Source organism: Vigna umbellata, chromosome 5 (assembly GCF_029865625.1).
Source record: "Vigna umbellata cultivar VRB3 chromosome 5, Vumbellata_1.0, whole genome shotgun sequence".
Lineage (NCBI taxonomy): Eukaryota > Viridiplantae > Streptophyta > Magnoliopsida > Fabales > Fabaceae > Vigna > Vigna umbellata.
The window spans coordinates 16,836,236-16,859,611 of NC_142169.1; the positions used below are offsets into that span (position 1 = coordinate 16,836,236).

The 23,376-nt window shown below is 31.7% G+C and overlaps 2 protein-coding genes across 2 annotated transcripts; both read right to left on the reverse strand.

Annotated features, from left to right (window-relative positions):
- Positions 1 to 947: 947 nt before the first annotated feature.
- On the reverse strand, positions 948 to 18,617 carry LOC124835679 (histone-lysine N-methyltransferase, H3 lysine-9 specific SUVH4). The gene is made up of 15 exons (XM_047310647.2): positions 17,862 to 18,617; positions 17,696 to 17,785; positions 16,889 to 16,954; positions 16,400 to 16,454; positions 16,126 to 16,235; positions 13,654 to 13,824; positions 12,700 to 12,798; positions 10,959 to 11,057; positions 6,353 to 6,402; positions 6,183 to 6,271; positions 2,086 to 2,245; positions 1,905 to 2,010; positions 1,630 to 1,812; positions 1,299 to 1,532; positions 948 to 1,217 (listed from the first exon to the last, which is right to left on the reverse strand). The coding sequence occupies exons 1-15, from the start codon at positions 18,336 to 18,338 to the stop codon at positions 1,104 to 1,106; spliced, it is 2,103 nt and encodes a 700-aa protein (XP_047166603.2). The 5' UTR covers positions 18,339 to 18,617; the 3' UTR covers positions 948 to 1,103.
- A 2,869-nt stretch (positions 18,618 to 21,486) lies between these two features.
- On the reverse strand, positions 21,487 to 22,209 carry LOC148197837 (uncharacterized). Its single transcript, XM_088115645.1, has one exon. It carries the CDS (start codon positions 22,207 to 22,209, stop codon positions 21,487 to 21,489), a length of 723 nt encoding a protein of 240 aa, XP_087971771.1.
- Positions 22,210 to 23,376: the final 1,167 nt, after the last annotated feature.

The window sequence follows — 23,376 nt, forward strand, 5'->3', positions numbered from 1 at the left end:
AAATCAAGTGTATTGTAGCTTAACAATAGTAAAAGTTAGAGCAAATTAAAACACAGTGACATTAAGTTCCTGGTTGTTAAAGAAAGAGTACAGAATAGATGGATTCCATAGAACACTTAGAGTCATATATCCTCTTAAAAATAAATAATTATAAATATATAGATAAATTTATTGACTTACTATTGTGTTCGTCTCTGATTTATATAAGTGCAAATTTAAATACAAGTAAATGAGTATTATTTTATTAAGATAAATGCCTAGTCAAAAATAGAAAGTGTAAGAGTGTCATTTAAGAAATTTTTTTAGTTCCTTTTTACTTTTTACTCATTTTGATGGGGTGTATTTGTTAGCAGCATGTAGCCATTTTTTTTCTACCCAAATAAATATTTAATATTTCTTCTACGTAAAATTTAATATTTCTAACCATAATTGTGAAAACTAAATCAAACAAATGAATATACAGGACTAAGTTATCGATCCCTTAATTCTTGAATATTCAATTAATTCAAAACTTGTACAAAATCAGAAAAAAAAATGGTTAAAAATCCCCAAATTCTAATAGCACGTTTTGGAAATAATTTTTAACTTAATCTAAAACACTTAAAAAACACTTTTAACAAATATAACACATTAATATTATTTTACTAATAGTTATTCATTTGCAGATATAATAATACAATGTTTAGCTTAATATAAATAAGTACTTTTTGTTCACATCCCTTAATTATTATTCACTAATACTAAGGTTAATCAAGATTCAACCACTACTAAATCATTAAACCTTAAACAAATGCCTTGATCAGTTACACAAGTTTTTTAAAAAAAAAAAACACTTTAGATATTTGAATCTTTAAAAACTTCTAAATATGAAATATACCATATACAAAACCGGTTATTCCTGAAAAATATAAAGCAGGTTATTTCGAGAAAAACATATATGCCTTGCATTTGCACAAAATTACAAGGTCCCTTTGCTATCATTTCAGGTGAGGTCAATGTATACACTTGCTACTCATGTTTAAAAAATGTCTATCAAAAAACCCCTTTAGTTTTTCAAAAAGAAAGATCACATACAACTTTTCCTGTGAAGGAATGAACAGCGTTTAGAATAATCGCTTCCTGCAGTCGGCGGCCCCACAATAGCATGGCATTTGCTTGATCTTCCCATCGGAGCCCAACACGCTATCTAGAGCGTAACCATAGTCATACGTTAATTCCTGCAAGCAATTCAAGACATTCAAGACATTGGTATAAATACTCCACAGAAAAATTTGGGAGAAATAAAGAAAATGAGATACCTGCAAAGGAGGTATGTTGTCCGCAGCAAACAGCATTACACGAGCCAACCTCAAATCATCGTGTGTGCTCAAAACACACTGCACGAACAGATTAGGCTCACAACAATGGTTTATAAATCTAGCAATATTTCCAGTAGATCCAGCATCAATGCAAAACTCTGGCACACTTTCGGAACTTAGATCATCATATTTGTTCAATATATCTTCAGGAATTTCTCCATCTTGTGACCGCCTCTGTTCAAATTTACATAACCCAAGAGACAAGACATGTTTAGATGAAACTAAAGTAGCTGACAAAAACGATGTTACAAGACTTGATAGGATTCAATACCTCTCTACCACCAAGGCCCTTGATCGTTTGCAAGCCATCTATCTCAAAAATATAATTGTTTTCCAACATGCTATCCATGTCTTCCGTTCTAGCAAGTATTCCTGTGTACTCACAAACTGGTGCTCCAGAAGGTATAAAATCCCAGGATCTGACAGCCCATCCCTTTTTGGCAGTCCGGAAAACCTATGCAATAATTTAATTAAATATACCATTACAATGCCAATATATTTTTCATTGATAGTCCAAAAAATGTGGAAACCAATCAAATATGCTACCTCCAGACGATATCTAAGTCCTTTTTGAGAAGTTCGGTTGACACAACCAGGACCACAACCACATTTGGGGCCACATTCAAATACTACATCTTTAGCTTCTACTAACCTGTCAATACAGCATAGCCCCATCAAATACAAAAGCAAATAAATTCATAGGCACCTGACCAATCGAGTTTCTAACCTGCCACCATTCCGAGATACATAGGGAAAATCAGAGCCATTACGCAGAGCACATGCACATGTTGTTGGGTCATTACAGGAGCCTTTGCATTTGCATCCAGCGGCATTAGTTGGAAGCTTCACATTTTTTGCTACCTTAAGAGACTTGCAATATGTGAAACCTGTAACAATATTAAAAAACTAGACATCAAATATATACTCCCCATTTTTCTCTCAGTACATATCCTATGCTATGTGTAATTAGACTATAGCTAGGTTGAACGGTAATGCATTTAGGAGTCACTCTAAACAAGAGTTTTTTAGGAGTTCTGTAAAGGGCGGATTTTCAAAGAATTTCTTAAAAACTTGTATCTTTCAAGCTATTTGTCATCTTTATTTACTAAATTGAGTTTTAATTTTTTTTTAAACAACAATAGCTAATATTATCTATATTATCACAAAATATTATTTAACATTAATCTAAAACATGAGTATATGATAAAAATATTTATTTATTATGAAATTAATTATAATATAAAAAATTTAGTTATTTAATGGAATGGGAGGAGGGAGCAAATGGTATGGTTGATAGTTGAAACCTCAAGATTTTGAAACAGAGGTAATGAAATTCAGTACATAACATAGATGAGGAGAGAATCATGGAAAGAAGAGTTGCTGACTAATAACAGATAAACGATATCATAAATTTTGTTTTCAAATTCCTCCCACTTCAGATAAATATGAAATCCGCACTGAAGCACCAATACACAAGTTTTTAGGGTATGTATTCTTGTTGAGGACGTAACTGTTACAATCTGTTTTATTAGCTATATTATTTCTAGTCTTGTATATATAGATTGTATTCTCAACATAATAAGATGAATTATTCTACCCTAAATTATAACAAGGTATCAGCGCCTGGGAGCCGCCTCTGACTACGCACACCAAAATCCTAGACGGCAGCCTTCATTGTTGCCACCACTTGTTCATAGAACTTAGAAAGGTAAAGGGAAAGCTAACCACTTGACTGAAGATGCTCCTACAGAAGATCTCAAATTTACAAAATGGGATGAAGAGGACTCTATGATCATGGCATAGCTATAGAACTCCATGATCCCAGAAATCACTGATACTTGCATGTTTCTTAATTCTGCAAAGGAGATTCGGAATGCCATGGAGCAGACATCTCCAAAGTTAAAGATGATGCCCAAATATATGTGATGTGAAGGTGAAGATTATTGCTACAAAATAGATAAACAAGACTGTTACAGAGTATGCCAATCAACTCAAATCCCTATGAATGGAATTAGACCATTACAGGGTCATAAGAGCCAAGTGCTTAGATGATTCAGCAATGCTCAAAGAGTATATTGAGCAAGATAGAGTCTATGATTTCTTGGTGGGGCTTAACGAAGTGTGGCATACCTTCTATAACAAGTCTCACCACACGATAAATGTTGGAAGCTACATGGAAAGTCACCTAGTAAAGATTGGGGATCCCATAATTGTGACAAGGAGTGGGGAAAGAAAGGAGACAACACTAGAAAGGGAGGACAAGCACACATAGGTGCTTCAATAAATGAAGAAAATAAAGGAGGGTTGATTCAACTTAACGAGGATGAAGTAGAGCAGATGAGATCATTCCTCAAAAAGATGGATAAGTCACCAGGTAGTTGTTGTCTGGCACATTCAGGTACATTTGGTAAGATTTTTTCTTTTGGACTTAATGCCTCTGATAAAAACCATAACCCATATTGGATACTAGATTCCGGGGCCACCGTCCACATGACACCACTACTTAAACATTTTTCAACTTACATACATCCCTTGTCCTAGCAACAAAAAAATATCCACATTTGATGGCTCTCTGATGACTATAGCAGGTCAAGGAGAAGTCCAAATAAGCCAGTTACAAGTTGCATTCACACTAGACCTGATGTTGCATTCATTATGAGTCTAGTTAGCCAGTTCATGCACCAACCAAAGGAGATTCACTTACAAGTTGCTCTAAGAATTTTGCAATTTTGAAAGGAACCCAAGGAAGGGGAATATTGTTTGAACGAAATGAGAATGTAAGTTTGGAGGAATAACCAAATGCAGACTATGCAGGGTCAATTATGGATAGAAGGTCAACTACGAAATATTGCACTTTCCTTGGAGGGACTTGAAAGAGTAAAAAACAAAATGTGATAGCTAGATTCAGTGTTGAAGCAGAGTTCAGGCATTGGCACAAGGAATATGTGAACTACTCTGGCTGAAGATCTTGGATGACTTAAGAATAAAATCAGATGAACGGAGGAGACTTTATTGTGATAACAAATTTGCTATTAGCATAGCTCATAATCTAGTGCAGCATGATAGAACCAAACATATTGAAATTGACAGACATTTTATCAAAAAAAAGTTACAATGGTCTGATTTTCACTCCTTATGTCTCCTCGCAAGGCAACCTCGTAGATATTCTAAGAAGGAACTGAAGAGCAACAATTTTAAGAGTATTGTTTCCAAGCTAGGAATGTAAAATACATATTCACCAGCTTGAGGATGAGTGTTAGAATCTATTTTATTATCTGTATTATTTCTGTTACGATTTGTGTTTTATTGTTTCCTTATTTAGCAGATTATAATTACAGTATATTTAGGGATATTCTTGAATCCTAGAGATCTCGTTGTCTAGGAGCTATTGATTATACTTCCTAAAATAGCTTTCTAGCCTTGTATATATAGATTTTATTCTCCGCATAATAAGTGAATTATTCTACCCTAAATTATAACAGTAACCAACACAAATACTTTTTGATAAATTTGAGATCCGTATCGGGAGAGTGTTCCCCAGATTTAAAAAGAACAACCTGATACAATCTGGTTTTGGAACTATTCATTTTTGGATATGTTTGGGATAGGAAACTTTTAGTTTTCTATTTGAAGCAGGGAGGAACAAACATTCAGTTTCTTAATCCTTGACAAGTTCACCAAGACCGCTTGGTGCAGTGCATGTTCAATGTCTTATTCCTTCAGTTCTATTTTTGTCTTCATCCAGTGGTATTTTTCTTTCCTATAAATATAGGCTATTTTTTACTTCATTTTATCCTAATACTTTAAACGTGTACTGCACTCTCAGATTTCGTTGAATTGGCTAAAAAAATAGTGAAAACTAAACATGCTCCTTTACCTTACCCACTGAAGATAGACATGAGAACACTTCATCAGGAGGAAAAGTAACCCTCTAGACGGGGGATTTAATTTGGCAGATAGAGACCATCTCAAAACTATACTTAAAGTGATGAAAAATACAGGGAGTGGTTTATTGTCAGCTGATGTGTGTGTGTGTAAAAGGGTAAGTATAAGTACATCTCAAAGAGATTAAGTACCCAGACCTAAAGCTAGGTACTTCATAAAAGTAGCTTAATGTAAGCTGTACAGCAATATAATAGTCATAATGTTAAGACTCCCTCAAAATGAAGCATGTAAATTGTATGCACTAAGCTTAAAACTTATAAACTGGATTCTAAACCCTCTCAAGGACTTAGTGAGAATATCTACATACTGGTTCTCAGAGTTGATAAATACAGTAAATAGTTCTTTAGACAACCACTTCATCCTGATAAAATAACAATCAATCTCTATGTATTTGATCCTTTCATGAGATTGGAAGCAATTTGATTATGGCTTTTTAAAAATGAAAATAGCATTTAGGTTATTCTATGCACTATATACACACACATACATATCCCAAGCCTACTGTATCTTATATTTTTCGAGTCAAATCATCATATCGGATGTGTAGCATCTAATACTCATAGCATTCATGCAACAATGAAAATCAGATGGAGGGTCACTGGTCAAGGGAGCAAGGATGGAACAGTAGGAAATGGAATGATGCTTTCACCACTGAATAGTGAAATGTATATGGTTGGTCTACATCATTTCCAATTAGAAATCACTTGAGGAGTTTTAGAATCAGTTACAAAAGTCAACAATTTTCGATTATCTGACAATTAACAATTGTAAAGACAATGCAAAACTAATTATACAAGGGTCACACACACACACATATATATGTGTGTGTGTATATATATATATATATGTTTGTATTGCAAATACTTTGTTTAAACTTGCCTGAGGGTGGAACAGGGGGATCGTCTACCACATTTGTAGCTGGAATGGGTATATCTTCTTGACCTCCGGTGATATCCTCACAAACCAATCTAAGCAAAAGTGAAACAAGATTTTAAGCCAACATAAGTTGAATAAATCACATTAAATTTTCAATTTATATGCCGTTTTACCCTCTTATTTCTGCTATAGATTGAGGAACACGTCCATGAGTAAAATAAACCTGTTAACAGAGTAAGATAAGCAAAGATATTTTAAAGCCCCACTGTTTACATTACAAATTAAATTACCTTTGTCTCAAATCATGATCAATAAATAGCAAATTCATAAAACAAACTATTCAATATAGTAATCTCCCGTGTCTGAAACACACGTAAGGTAATATATTTATAATGCAGAATGATACAAATATATATGAGAACCAAACATAAATATGGTAAATAGAATATATTGCCAAAAAAATATCAACAATATCTACCAATATCAAACAATAACAAAAGTCTATGTTTCCCTAATTAATATAAAACGCAATATATCTAACACTCCCCTAGTGCATACAAATTGTATGTACCAAGCTTGTTACAAATATAATCAATTCTTGGTCTCCTTAAAGACTTAGTAAAAATATCTACTAAGTGATCATTTGAATTAACAAACTCAATCTTGATATCTCCAAATACAATTTTTTTCTTGAATGAGATGACAATAATCTCAATCTGTTTGCTCCTTTCATGAAAGACAAAACTATAACCTATATGAAGAGTCGCCTTATTGTCACATAAATATCCTTTGAGTGACATTTCCAAATTCTAACTCTTTAAGCAATTGCTTAGGCCAAACAAGTTTACAAGTGACTGAGGTAATAGCTCTATATTCAGCTTCTAAACTAGATCTTGCCACAACACTTTGTTTTTGCTCTTCTAAGACATGAAGTTACTACCAATGGAGACACAATATGTTAGGTACCTAGGTTTGGAACCTAACAAGAACACACTCAGAACATAGAAACAACAATGGAAGAATGTGTTTTTCTATTATTCACCATAAAAGAATCCTCTTTACAAAGAATGGGTCGGGGGCATAATGGTTGAGAGCATAACCTCCCTCTATAGGCTAAAGACCTGACTTTACACAAAATACACTCGATCCCCCCTATAGAGTTACAAGAGCTCTATTTATAGCAACTCTAACCCGCTCCCCTTTTTACAACTGACACCCCCACACCCTTAACTCCTAAACCCAATCTATCCTAACACAATACTTGAAGGTAGATCTTCTATCAAAAAGAGATCCTTCCCAACTAGCATTTGAATAGTAAAATTTTTTTGTATAGTTATTGAAACCATTTAACAAACATTTTCCAGGAAATCCTTTAATGTACTTTAATATGCGAATGATTGCATTCCAATGATTTTCACATGGGGAATTGAGAAATTGGCTCACCGCACTGCAAAGGAAATGTCAGGATGAATAACTATAAGGTAATTTAATTTCCCAACCAATTTTCTAGATTGCTAAGGATCTGAAATAGGCTCATCCTGATTTGGTAGGAGTTTGTAATAGGATCCATGGGAGTGTCAACAGGTTCAAATTCATACTTCCTTTGAGATATAACAATATCAACGTTAGATTGTGCTACCTCAATGCCCGAGAAGTATATGAGTTTGCCAAGATCTTTGGTTTGAAAATAGTAACCAATATTTGTCACTAGTAAAGTGATCTAGGAGATGTCATGGTGGTCACAGGTGGTAAAAACAGTCATCAACATATACTATCAAATAGACACAACCATCACTTGAGTGATGGTAAAAGACTTAATGATTTGCCTCCCTTCAAGTCATATCAAATTGTTGGTTGAACCACATTGCTAAGTTTGCCAACATAGGCTCTAAGAGACTGTTTCAGGCAATATAAGAATTTACGAAGACAACATACAAATCTAGAAGACTCCTCCTGAGCAACAAATTCGGAAGGTTGTTCTATATAAATTTCTTCCTATAAACTCCATTAACGAAAGCATTTTTTCCATCAAGTTGATAAAAAGGTCATTGTTGAAGAGCAGTCATGGCCAGAAATAAACGAACATAAGCCATTGTTGCCAGTGGAGAAAATTTATCTCTCCATAATCCAATCCAAAAATTTGAGTCTAGTTTTGAGGTGATCAATAGTACCATGATGACCAACTTTGATAGAAAAAACCCTTCTGCAACCAACAACAAATTTCCCAGATGATAACGGGACGAGCTCCCATGTTCCACTATTCTAATGAGCACATAGTTCATTTAGCATGGCCTAACACCAACCATGATGGGGTAAGGCATCTCCGACAGATTTAGGAATGGACACAAAAGAAATAGACGAGAAAGATGTATAGAAGGGTGAAGACAATCTATGGTAACTCAAAGCAATATAATGTGGAGAGAAATTACGATTAGAACATATAACTTTATGAAGGACAACTGGAAGATCAAACTCACTTGTCAGAGCTAGAGGAAACAATATAGTTGGCACTTGAAGTGAGTCACTTGGTGGTTGTTGGAAATGATGTTTTTGACTAAAGTTGAAGTAGAGGTGGAAGAGGAGAATTTGACAATGGACTAGACATAACTAGATGATCACAAACAACACGAATATTGACTGTAATAGACAAACACATCAAAAGAAGGACCCTTAAAATAAAAAGAAGACTCATTAAAGGTGACATCTACCAATAAAGAGAATGACAAAAACACTTATATCTTTTTTGTGATCAAGTAAATCCTAAAAAAACATATTTGTGATATTTAGAAGGTAACTTATCAAGACAGAACTAAAAATTATAAACGTAACATGTAGACCCAAAAACTTTAATAGGTAAGAGATGTAAAGGTGCATGAGGAAATAAAATAGAATGAGGAATTTTGTTATTTAAAATTGATGATGGCATTCGGTTAATAAGATAACATTCGGTAAGAATAACATCACCCCAAAAATGTTGAGAAACCTCACCATGAATTAAAAGTATGCGAGTTGTTCCAACAAGATGTCTATTTTTGCTCCCCACCACCCCATTTTGTTGAGGTGCATAAGCACATGAAATTTGATGAAGAATGTCATGAGAAACCATAAAATGCTTAAAAGAATGGGAAAGGTATTCACGACCATAATCACTTCGCTAAGTTTAAATAGAAATCCCAAATTGAGTTTTAATTTCATTATAAAATGATTGAAATAAAGAAAATAACTCAGAACGATTTTTCATTAAAAACAACCAAGTGCATCTCGAATAATCATCAATAAAAGTAACAAAATACTAAAACCCTAAATTAGACTTGAGACAACCAAGACCCTAGATGTTAGAGTGAACTCATGCAGAAGGTGACGCAGCACGTTGTAAGAAATTACAAGGAAAAGAACTATGACTATGTTTCCCTAATTGACATGACTCACAACAAATTAAATAAATTGAACAAATTGGAAACAAGTTGCTACAATTTGGCACGACTGGAATGACCTGACTAAGCATGAAGAGATGGAGACTACATAATTGTGTCAACATGTGTAGAAAGGCAAAGATGACAAAGGAATTACCTATCCTGCAGTAAAGTCCTATAAACAAAAAGAATTTTTGATAAAAAAAATAACAATCAAGAGAACGGGTTAGACAACTAATGGATAATAAGTTAAAAGGAAACCTAGGGACATAAAGAACATTAGCAATGGTTAAAGATGAAAAAAGATTAACAGTAGCAACACCATGAGATAAGGCTCTAAACCAATCAAGAGAACGGGTTAGACAACTAATGGATAATAAGTTAAAAGGAAACCTAGGGACATAAAGAACATTAGCAATGGTTAAAGATGAAAAAAGATTAACAGTAGCAACACCATGAGATAAGACTCTAAACCAATCAACCATTGTAACGGTAGATAAATTATCCCAAGAAGATAAAGAAGAAAACAAATATTTGTTATCAGTAATGTGATTTGTGACACCTAAGTCGAGAACCCAAGGTCCAAGAGAAGAAGGTTGAGTTAGACCAGCAAGAGATATATTTGTGCCTACAACAGATGCAGTGGAACAAGAGTTCTAAGGATCCTCATATCCTTTGAGAAATTCATTGAAAAGAGCAAATTGGCCCACACTATCAGAAGAAGCAACGAAAGAAGCTATGAGTAGAGAAAAGCTCTAAAAAACCAAGATTCTCCAATCAAGACAACAAGCATAGATCCTAAAAAGGATAAAGAGACGACTTCAGCGCAACTAACCGTTGGCTAGATGATATGATCCTATGCAGGAAAAAGTACACTTGTTTCTGAATTTGATTCCTCCCATAGCATAAACAAAGAAAATCAGAGAAGAACCAGTGTTCTGTGAGTCAATAAAAATTCGCCGCAAAAATCCCAATCTTAGATAAGAACCAGTGTTCTGTGACAAGAACCAAGAGAATCCTCTTTCAATGAATTCAATATTCAAATATTAACTATCAAAAATGTTAGGCTCTAGATACCGAATTGAATATAGTAAAACTAAATATAGGATTAATCTCTCTTGTGTCCGAAAGATATATAGGGTAATATATTTATGAAGAAGAATGATACAAGTATATATGGCAACCAAACATAAATATGGTAAATAGAAGATATTGTTAAAAACAATATTAACAATATCTACCAATATCAAACAATAGCTAAAGTCTATGTTTCCCTAATTAACATAAAACACAATATATCTAACTCAAACTAATAGGTGACAAAACAAGAAAATGTTTTCGATGAAATTAAGGAATAATGCTAAACCTGATTTGTGGTTAATGTAGGTTGCCCTTCAAGCCTCCTAAGTCGAAACTTAAAGACTTTAAATCCAGATAGCCCTGTCTCACACCAATAATTGACAACCTGCAAATAAAGAAAGAAAAAAAAGTGCGTAAGGAATTTTAATTATAAACCTTAACTTGCATACAAATGTTGCCCCTGTTTTCCATCTCATTTCTTAATCGGCAATTAAAAATTGCAACATTTGCGTCACGAGCAAATGCCACTATGAGAACAACTACAATGCAATAGGAATTAGAAGAAAGTCAACATAAAATATGTCAACATAAAATATGACCAAGGCTAAGGAATTAGAAGAGTTAGGGTGATAAGTGCAATGATTAGAATGTGATAAAGGACCAAAAAAAGAGTTGAGGCTAGAATAGGAATTGTGCATTTTGATTTGGGCATTTGTATTTGTTTCTAATTTTTTTTAAATAGAAAATTTATTTGTTCACTAACCTTTTTAAATTAGATTGTTATTGGATGGGCCTTGTAGTCTTAAGTCCATAGTATAAATAACCTTTTGAAACAAGTTTTAAACTCTTTTCAAATAAAAGCTTACGCTTTATGAGAAATTATCTCCAAGTCCTAGTGAATAACTCTTTATTCTTGTTTTTGAATTGTTAATAAAAAGTGGTGAATCTACTTTGATCTATTAATCATTCTTAATTATGGCGTCTTCATCAACTTATATCCTTCCAGATTTTTTATCTTTTAATCGTTTGGTAGAAACTATCATTCTCCCTACTTAATTAGGTGTTCATCACATGGGGATGCCCAAAAGATATTTGGGTACACAAGAAATCAAGGTCTAGCAAGAGACCAAGATGAGCAATGAACCATATTGATAAAGTAAAAGGTATGTGCATCAGTGGTGAAAGAAGACATTAGATTGTTGTAATCAACAACCAAAGGATCATGCTTAACAAGATACATCTATATGTTTGTATTCTCAAGCTTGATGCCCAAACAATTTACACTACAAAAACAATAAACATTGTCGGAGTAGAGTTTTTTGGCTTTGACCCATAACTTGTAACAAGTTGGAAACGTTGATATTGAGGTTAGAGGTTGAAACAAATAACAAATGGAAGAAAAATGTGAAAATTTGTTGCCAATGATCCCAATCTTACGCACGAGTATAAATTGCCTGATTACACCGGAAGGTAGCGCGTGAATAGCAGACGCCTGATTACAGCAGACTAAGATAGCATGTGTGGCAGCACGTGGTGAAGAGTCTGGCACTGATTTCTACAGGACTAGTTTTTGCTCGAGGAGGCGATCCAGATTTGATGGTCGCCAAACAAAACTGTGACCACAGATTTTTGTGGAGGGTGGCCAATAGTGGACAGAGACAACAGACAATGGACAATAGTGAAAAAGACACTGCAGATAACTGAATTGAAAGAATTGTCTCTCCAAGTTCTTAGCATGTTTAAGGGATTAACTTCCAGATAAGTTAAAATTGACTTATTTAAATAACATTTGAGGAAAAAAAAATAGAAAGTCACAATATGCTTTGTGTAGAGGATAGAAGAAATCGCAACACATTGAAAATGGACTGAGATGTCTTCGCTTAACAAAATCCTTCCCCAAAAGTGTGACAATTCAAATTTAACATTTTAAAAATACTTGAAATTTTACGCTCTCCAGGAAGATATGTTCATCAAGAAGAAAATCCAATTACTGATTAACAAATTGAGAAAGTCTTTCAAAGAATTACCTTGTACAAGCCATCATAAGTGTATACTTTCCCAGAGTAACTACTTGAAGAATCATGACCTCGAATCACTCTAACAGGCACACATTGCTCCACACAATTCTGCAATTAAAGTTTAAGCATGTTAGGCGTGCCTTGGTAACATCTAAGAATCCTACTTGAAAACACATACAAAAATAATATACAAAAGAACAACTTGAAAATCATTGATACAACGCAAACACCCAATAAAAAATAATTCAAATATTATAGCATACAATGGAGACATTAAACAACACGAATAATCAGTAGTTTAAACAAGAAAATGAGTAACTACAAGCTTAACAAAATACTAATTTATTTAATTATTTTGAATATTGTGAATTGTGGTATTCACATATGATTAAATGGATTTTAAGCATAATTCAACTTTATAAAAACTAACTTATAAAATAAGATTTACACCTATATATATACATACATACATATATATATACATACATACATATATATATATATATATATATATATATATATTGTAAATTAATTTTATCTCTAGTCGATGTGAAACTTTCAACACACAAATTGTGATTTTCATGTTTGCATAAATATTAAAGTTATAAAATAAGTAAACAAAAAAAATATGCAATTCAAAGTATTTGAATTGTCTATGAAATGTTTGAGACTATAAGACTAAGGCATATCTAGCATGAGTGTGACCAATGTTTTTGTAATGTGCTAAACAATTTATCAATGTACCTATAGGCATACATAGTTCTGCACCTAGACGTGCAGTCCCTTAATCTTCCAAGTTATCTTGTATCAGTTTTCTATTATAAATAGAAGATTGTAAGAGGGATCTCTTAAGCGCTCTACAAATATATTTACTTGTTTTAATCTCAAGTGATGCAATTAATATACTAGCAAGAAATTATTAACAAAAATCAAAAGTATTAAGAGATAACAAAAATGGCAAACCTTGAGAGCTAGGTTCCCACGCTCCAACTTTTGATCCTGAATTTGACGCTTATCACCAGTAAGATTATGACCACCTTGACCAGTGTACACAACATCTTCAGCATTGTCCTGGTCATCCTCATACATGCCCGACAAAACAATTGCAATAGCAATTGGAAATTCAAAGCTATACTGTGACAATGAAAGCGGGGAAAAAGAACAAGGAGCATAGGTTTAGGTTTATATTGACAATAAGAAATTCCAATCAAACTCTAAATATGTATTCAAATTATTGAAAGATCAATACAAGAGACAGCTAGAGAAACTCTCCATGCACACCAATACAATTCAAAAAGTCATACCACCTAGTATTCCTTTATTCCTTCATGAAACAAAGTACTATTCTTTATCTTATTACTAACCTTAACTTCCATCTCTAGGATATATCTATTTTGGCCTTCATGCACACTCTAGTTGGCTAATCCATGTTGGATCATCAGTGGAAACCCATGAAAGCAAATACTTCAAAAATGCAAAGTACGACGTTGTACCTATGTCAAATACTAATACTCCTTGGATACTAAGTATAGTATCAGATGCCCAACAAAAGGTCCCAACAATTATAGTCTCAAAATGTGCTCTCGTTCCACAAGACCAAAAGGCAAACCAAGTCACAAACTCTATCACTGTTTTTTTCTTCTAGTGCCAACAATAGAGCATTATTTGATTTCCAAAAATCAAATGAGGATTTATGATGCTGTATTATGCATGGGTAACTTGGACTATAATGTTGAGCACATTTAAAACAAAGTTCCTTGATTCCATTCATCAACTCCCGATACAACTTGCTACATTGATTTGCTTCACCTCCTCTATCCATTGTTTATACTAATTATCCAAAAATAATCAAAACCAGTATAACTTCCCTAGCCACAATCTTCAATTGGATTCAAGGTTGTCAATGCAACAATTCCCCAAGTAGGGCATGCATTTTTCCACTTACCATCCCTCCAAAGAAAGGCACCCAATCCAAACACTACTCTTTTAGTCACACATTTACATCAATGGCTCCTCCATCAAGCCATCCAAAACACAATCAATAGATTGATCCTCCAACATTGGTGGAACCAAAACCATCAAAACCTCAAAAGTTTTTATGGATTTACTGCTGGAGATCTTACATTAACAAGAGATATGACCAAATTATAATATATGTGGTGCAAATCTCATCTAAAATATCAAGTTTGTGAAGTCTAAATAGGCTTAAATTTCAGTTTCTAAGATAGTATCACAGTTTATCCATAAAAAGGTTATTAAATTTATTATGTCACCCATTGTCAAGCCAGTTATAAATATTTAGTCTCACATCAAGATATTGAGTCCTCATGATAAGAGAGCTTATTCAAGATCTCACCTCAACTAAAGACATGTCCAATTTATACAACACAATCGATCAACCTCAAACCCATTAATGAGGACTCAAATCTCTCCTATAGTTCAACTACAAACCAATATAGTGCATTACTTTTATCTAGTGCCACATCATGACTTGCACATGAATATGCACCAACTAAATGTGCATCTTCAGCAGTGTTCCCAAGAAAACAAAGTAGGTCTATGTTAAGAAGTGGACTTTAAGCCTAATTTAGACTCCACAAAATCGGCTTGCAAAATGAGGTTTGCACCCACTTATATATTATAAATTGGCTTTATCTTTAGTCGATGTGAGACTTCCAACAGTCTCAACCTTTGCTACCCACCTTTTTCTCCAATAAATGAAGCAAGTTCAACACACCGTGATTGTCCCTAGATAGCACTAATAGATGAGGTATAAGACTATTAAGAGAAGGAAAGGTGTTTCATGCCTGCATTCAACCTTAATAAATGAGGTGCTAGCCAGCATAATGCATCTACAAACAACCAAGCAAGAATAGGATGAACTAAATGAAAAATATGTTGATGATTGAAGGGAAAAGTCCATCAAGCTATTTTCAATAGTAACAATTGAGTTGTATGTTCCTTTGGTGTTTCATCATGACAACACTCCAATTGATCTTTCCCTTAGAGGAATGCTTCTTAATTTTTAATATTCATATCATCCAGCCTCTAAAACATCATTTTTATTTGCATACACCCAACTCAACCTAAAATTGACTATTATTGAAAAAAAAAGTAAATTTTCAATCAATTAGTGATTACAAAAAAGAACATAAAAAACATGTATTCAAAAGGAGAGTAAAACACCAACGATAAGAAATTACTATCTATTATTATATATTCAATTTAGTGAAAGAAAAGGTAATTCATTATAATAGGGTAGACAAAACTCTCCAAGCTCCGATCAAAATTCCAAAACCCTTGTTCCCCAGTAACGTACTACTATTTTCTTTTTCCAGTAACCAACCCTATGAAAATAACATTTATAATTATGATCTACAAAATTTCAAATTAGAGTATTAATAAAATACACTATAGAAAAAGATATTTCATTACCGCTTTGGCATAAGACTGGCCCATATAATCAATGCCATTTAACCAGTGACTATGAAAACCAACTGCAACCATTTCAGCACGAGAATAGAACTGATACCCAACTTCAATACCTATCATAAGAAGTAAAATTAAATCAGCTGAGTAAGGAACTACCAGCACTACAAAAGTTTATCAAGAGGCAGTGTCTATCAGTGTGAAGGGACAACAAGAAATAAATCCACTAGGTATATACGCTAAAAGTAATAGCAATGAAAGATGGCTCTTGGCTACCAACCTGGAATGCTGCCAATTCTTTTCTCAGAGTACAGTATTTCATTATTTTCCATCATCTGCAAAAAAAAATGCCCAAATTGGAGATGGTGTTAAAAGAAAACAAGTTCACCTTACAAGGTACAATTAAATTGATTTCAATCAATGAAATTATCCAAATCAACCAAATGATAGTATAAATAACAATAATAAATGCATAGATATGTTTAAAACAGTTAATTTTATTGTAGACATAACTGAAATAGTCCATTGAATTGTTTCAAAGATACCGCTCATAATTAACTAATTAACAAAGTGAATTGATAAAATATTAAGCATCCATCGGTAAACAAAATAATGGCAATGAAAAATGGATAGTGTAATCTTATGACAATGCTATTGACAAGGGTCAAAACAGTAAAATGCTATACTAGATCATAAATAGAAAAAAGAATCACAGGACTTATAACCAATATTCTACCAAATAAAATAAAGCCGATGAATTTTCACTTGCCTTGGATACGGCCTTAAGATCTGGTCGTTTGGCAGGTTTCTTTGAATCTACATGTGGAGCACCTTTCTAAACAAATTAATAGATGAAGACTTTCAGTTAGTTCATAGTAAGACAATTATAAAAGAAAAAATCATTAGCAAAGCAGAAAAATGTCCACCCGCCTACATGCTACGCTACACAGTTTTAGCACAACAATAAAATAAAGAAACATTATCAACATCCCACCAAACATGTCCACCCACCAGTTAACCATTCCGTCATTAGACATTTCAATAATATCATAACACTAGCCCTACATTAGACACACTTAACCATTAGAGCCAGTAGTAATAATAAATATCGGAATATAATCACATTCATTTACTCTTATTCACTTGTGGAACAAAGTTAACAATATTTATACATGTGTGACAAGTGGACACTGAAGGGAGAATACCCAGAAGTACACCAATTAGTACTCTAAAAAAAGTCATCCTGAAACTTGCAAGAAAATTCTTCTAATGATCAATCAAAAGTTCAATCACATCAAGCAAAAAATATCACTGCCAAACCTAGCAGAAAAATGACATAATAGACCAAGACAACACACACAAACCAAACAAAAGAACATGCAGTCCAATGCAAAACATTAATAATCACAATTCTTAGATTAACTCCCCGAAGAAAACATTCAGATGCTTCTTTCACTTAAAACAGGTACCTCAAGAAGCTTTTTATAGAAAATATTTAGGACCAAAACAGAGGGAGTCATGATCACACTCATTATAATCCACAATTAACAAGTAATGGATAATCAGACACACCAACCTTTGATTTTGAAGCCTTCTGAGAAGACTTCTTAGGAGAGTTAGCATCCTTAGGCTGAGTCTCAGCCCTTACACACCTTTTTTCTTCTTCCTACACATGACAGAATTACAATTTCAACAAATCAGCATTGGATGGCAGAAACACATTGTCTTACACTGTAACTCACCTGAACAAATTGCAGATAATGTTTATTGAATAAACGTATGGTATCTTTAACTTTAACTGTATCACTCTTATCTCCAAGCTGTCCAACCGCATTCTCTACTTTCATCTCATCCTTGCCACAAGCGAATGGCTTTTTCTTCAACAGTAAAACAGACTGTTCCTCCACCACCAAACTCTCTTCAGGGCCACTCTTTCTACTGCGCTTCTTACCCTTCCCTTCTTTAACATTGTCTTTGTCCTCCTCTTTAACTACCACTGCATTTGGTACGGCTAGTGACTTCTCCGCTTTCTGCAGAGCTTGAATTCGAGCGCTCGATCTCCGCGGCGCTGTTGGAGAAGCCTTCGATTCTTTCAATTTCTTTAAATCCTTATCTTCTTTAACGCCATTCGTAACAGGGGAATTTGATTTAGTTTCTTTAACGCCATTCATGACAGGAGAATTTGATTTTACACTCTTCTCGGCTCTGGTGGAAACCATTAATAGATACTGATAAACAATGTGAAGAGCTTGCGCAACCTTAAAAAAAAATCCTAGGGTTTGGAAATATGGGAAATACGAAGAAAGAGAATGCGAAGAGCTGGCTAACGCCCAAGGGAAGGGTTTTTTTTATTTCGTAGGTAGTAATAACGCCTTCACTCTAAGTTCAGAAGCGCCATTTCCGATATATTGGAAAATTGGAAAATTTTCCAATGTCTCTCTTTGTTCTTCAACCGGTTTATCTATATTTTTTTTTCTTTTCATTTCTGGCGTTTAGGTTCCCGCTCTCAGCTTTGGATTTTGATCTCTCTCTCACCCATAAATGAAACGCGGACTTACAGTGTAAGGAAATTAGGGAATTTATAGAAGTTTGAAATCCTATTAATTACTTATATTAATTTTAAATTGGACTGGAGAACATGCACTTTTACTATTTTGAAAATAAGTTATGTATTGAGATTTTTAAATTATTATTATGTATTAATATAATTGAATTATTTGGCTTATACATCTATAATAAAATTATTTCATTTAATAGAGAATTTTTTAAAAGATTTTAGGTTACAGAATTCAATGTATTTCCTTCTAGTGTAAATAAACAGATTTTACTGAGATAAAATTTAGATTGTGGTTGTTTTTTTTATATATTTTTGAATGAGACGGAATTGTGAGTAACATATGTGTTTGTTTTTCATTATTAAAGGAGATGTAAAAGCCGAGTTCATCTTTTGTTTGGTGAGATTATTAGAAAGGATTGTCGCTTCATATTTTCATTTTACAACATTGGCTTTTGTGTTTCTTTATTATGTCTATTGATTTGATTGGTGAGAAAGATATGTTCCATTCGGCTTTGGTGAGAGAACGTTGAATTCCGTGGTAGGTTTAAAAAGATATATGTTAGATGCATTTATTAATAAATAATAATATTATTAATTTTTTAATTCACAAATCATTAAAATGATTTTTCAATCAATCATATTTTATTTTAAATTTATTATATTTACTAAAACTTTGTTCTAAACAGATTATATTTTTGTTAATTATAAATTAGTTTTACTTAAATAAAATTTATTTTCTATTCATTTTAATTATAAGAACAAAAAAATAATTTTATATTTTAATCTATTGAAACGTTTTTTTATCTTTCAAATTTATCAAATTATTTATGAAATTTAAAAAAAATCAAATTCTTTCATATATCTCTTAAAATAAACAATACTATAATCACATTTTTATTTCTTCAAATTCATCTCATTGTTATTCTTCAAATCCTCTTCTCAATCCAAACACATATTTAATTGATATTAAATAACAACAATAAATGAACAACTTTTATATTTTTTTTATAATTTGCACACATGGAAAAATCAAAACCAATATGATTTTACTAGAAGTCTTTAATTGATATTAAATAAGAACAATAAGTAAAAAACTTTATGTCTTTTTTTATAATTTGCACACATGGAAAAAGCGAAATTAATACTTATTTTTGTGATTTTACTATAAGCAGTAAAGAAAATTAAGACTTTTTCTAATAATCTTTTAAGAAAAATAAATCAAATGTTTTATTTAATTAAAATACTTTGATTTAATTTAAAAATAAATTTATTTTGATGATTAATATATTGGATTAATTGTTCTCTTTTCTATTATGTATTATTTGAACTATTTTGATTAATATATATATATATATATATATAATATATATAATATATATATATATGATATTTGTTTTGGTTTAAAATATAGTGATTTCAAGTTAAAGAGTTCAAGTATCAATGACCTTAAATTGCATTCATATTTTATAAAAAAATTATTACAATATTATGTCTTTGATTTTGTTAAGATGTAAAATATTTAAAAACCGACTTCACTGTCTTAGTTCATAATGTTTATTGATAAAAGAATCTTTCTGTGATATTTTTTCTCTTTAATTAATTTAATTATATTTCTATTAGTACCAACACCAATTTAATTACCCTACAATTTATTGTGTTTTTACTTAAACGAGTAGATTTGGGAGAGAAATAATATATCGATTTGAGAAAACTTTGAGAGTAAATTGTGTGTTATTTTTTCTGAAAGGATTTGAATGTAACTTAAAGTGAATTTGAAAGTAAAGTTTATAAGAAATTGATGATGTGATAGATAAAAAAATATTTTAATAAATAGAAATTAAAGATTACCAAAATACTTTTAGTGATAAAAATAATATAAAATGATATTTATTAATAAAAAAATTATAAGTAGAAAATTAATTAAAAAATAAAATAAAAATGTATAAAAGTAAACTTAATTTATTTTGTTTAAAATTAATTTAATCATAACTGGTATAATTTTTTGGTTTTTATAATGAAATTGAATATTCATGATAACCAAATAATATACTTTTATCATAATTCATTGTGAAGTTCTTTAACATATTTAAATATATTATACTGGATTACTATTAGAATAAGTTATCGTCTTAAATGTTCGTTATTCTTGATAAGTTACCAATTTTTTTTAAAGTATGTTAAGATAAATGAGTTCTAACAATTTGGTGTTGTTACTAATTTGTCACACTAATATAATTGTCATATAATATATTATTCACTAAGTAAAATATAAATAATTTTACTGGCGGAAATGGTAAGAAAGGTAAGATGATTTCATAATGATGGTCAAAAACCTCTTTTAGACCTTAGTATTAAGCATTAACCAACTACACATCCATTCCTGGGTTTCCATTTTCACATAAAATTTTGGTACACAAATTGTTCAAAGTTGGTTCATCTAGAGACACTAAAAGCTTCTCTTTATTAGCTTTATCTTTGTTTTTCTTCTTGATTTCATCCTATAAATCCTCTTGATTAAACTAATCTTCAAAATTTATTAAGCCAAAGTTAAGTCATTAAATTGCGTATCCAACTAATAAAATTGACCAAATTAATTTTCGTGATACCTTGCTCGTCACTAGTTTAGTTATTTATTTATTTCTCTTCTAAATTTTTTCTTTATTAATGATTATTCTGGCTAGTAATATGCACATTGAAGAAAAAAATATTTTGATTATTAGAAATGTTTTAAAATTTATTACAACATATTTATTTATTCATATCATCATTCATGTATACATAGATAGAGTTATTCATTAATTGAATTTGTCTTACACAATTATATCTTTTGAATTGTTCTGGAGTGGATTTGGACCTGATAGGACTTGTCGCTTAATATGATAACTATTACTAGATTGTAAGAAATTGTTATGAAGTGGATTTGGACCTGATGGGACTTGTCGCTTAATATGATAACTATCACTGGATTGTAAGAAATTGTTGTGAAGTGGATTTGGACCTGTCGGGACTTGTCGCTTAATATGATAACTATCACTTGATTGTAAGAAATTGTTGTGAAGTGGATTTGGACCTGACGGGACTTGTCGCTTAATATGATAACTATCACTGGATTGTAAGAAATTGTTGTGGAGTGGATTTGGACCTGATGGGACTTGTCGCTTAATATGATAACCATTACTGGATTGTAATAAATTGTTGTGGAGTGGATTTGGACCTGACGGGACTTGTCGCTTAATATGATAACTATCACTGGATTGTAAGAAATTGTTGTGAAGTGGATTTGGACCTGATGGGACTGTACGCTTAATATTATAAACATCACTTGATTGTAAGGAGTTTGAATGATTGATATATGAATCTTTTGAACCCCTCCTTAAAATCTGATCAACTTTTCTTGTTTGCATTGAGTAATGATGAATTGGTTCTAGACCAATTAGTCTCTCTTTTACACTCCGAGGAAAGTTTCTGGCTATTGCATTGTTAATGAAGAATGCATAAAGAACAACGGTAACAATGGATGCATATGAAGCCATAAGAAATGTTGCCATTAAATCGATGAAAATATAGTTAGGTGGATTTAACTTGAGAAAAACTAGTAATATATACAGGCTCAATTCAATAACTTAGTGAATGTTTGCGTTGTCGTTATAACTTCGGAGGTGCTTGTATCAGTACACTGTTAACGTATCAAAAAGTAAGGAGTTAGATCTTTTTGTGAACGTCTTTTTGAGGGTCATGAATTGTAACTGAAACTTACTATTATTAAAGTTGTTGTTTTTTTTAATTTTAATGATCAGAAAATAGTACTCCCCTTTTTGGAATTTTATTTAAAAAGGCGATTTCAAATAATTCTTGTGATAATATTATTCAATCTACAATGTGATATATTTGTGAGATAATTTTTTTTTAATAATGAATGTTAAAATTTTAGGTTTTTATTTTATTTTTTATTAACATATTCACACATTTTAGGTTGCTTATTAGACGTATATATTTGAAATATTTTTCAAAAAAACAGGGATGTTAACAGTTTTTAGTTGCTATTTTAACTTATAACCATTCATTATATTTTAATGCTACCATAAGTGCTTTATAGCATTTCTCACGTATAACTTTATGTAATAATACAAAATTTATGTAAATACGTTTTCCTCCCAATATTTTACTGTTTATTTTTTGTTATAATATTAATTATCTATATTTCGTGTAAAATAATTTATCTTTAAAAGATACAATTCACTAACCTTCACATAAAGTCAAATCGTGATGTTTCGTGAATATAAGTTTTAGATTTGTAATCTATAAATTCTTAGTTATTTTGGAAATATGAGTTTTATTAAAAATGAGATTCTATATTGTTTTTGTTGTAAAATGAACATTTAGGATCCACCCATGATGATGTGATGCTAGTTTAATTCTATATTATTTTGGTTAATTTGGAATTCAAGATGAAAATATAGAAAATAATTTTTCCTTATAAAACCCTTTTCATTTTCATTTCCCTTATTTTTAAAACTTTTATAAACAAGGACTTTTATATTAATTGTTTCAACTACCTTTAAATAAAAAATCAAAATAAGTTATTTAGTAATTATAGTTGTGTTGTGGTTAAAATGGCTTCAAAACAGTAATACGATCATTTTATGCATAGTTAAACACGCGTCAAGTGAAGTATGTAGTTATCTTAGGAATTTAAACAA

Excerpts from the sequence above, each read along its gene's own strand:
- LOC124835679 (XM_047310647.2), bottom strand. The coding sequence starts at position 18,338 with ATGGTTTCCACCAGAGCCGAGAAGAGTGTAAAATCAAATTCTCCTGTC. Across the intron at positions 16,236-16,399 it reads AAGAATTGGCAGCATTCCAG|GTATTGAAGTTGGGTATCAG; the intron begins GTTGGTAGCCAA and ends TTCTTATGATAG. Across the intron at positions 12,799-13,653 it reads GTGGGAACCTAGCTCTCAAG|AATTGTGTGGAGCAATGTGT; the intron begins GTTTGCCATTTT and ends CTTTAATTGCAG.
- LOC148197837 (XM_088115645.1), bottom strand. The coding sequence starts at position 22,209 with ATGGCTTCATATGCATCCATTGTTACCGTTGTTCTTTATGCATTCTTC.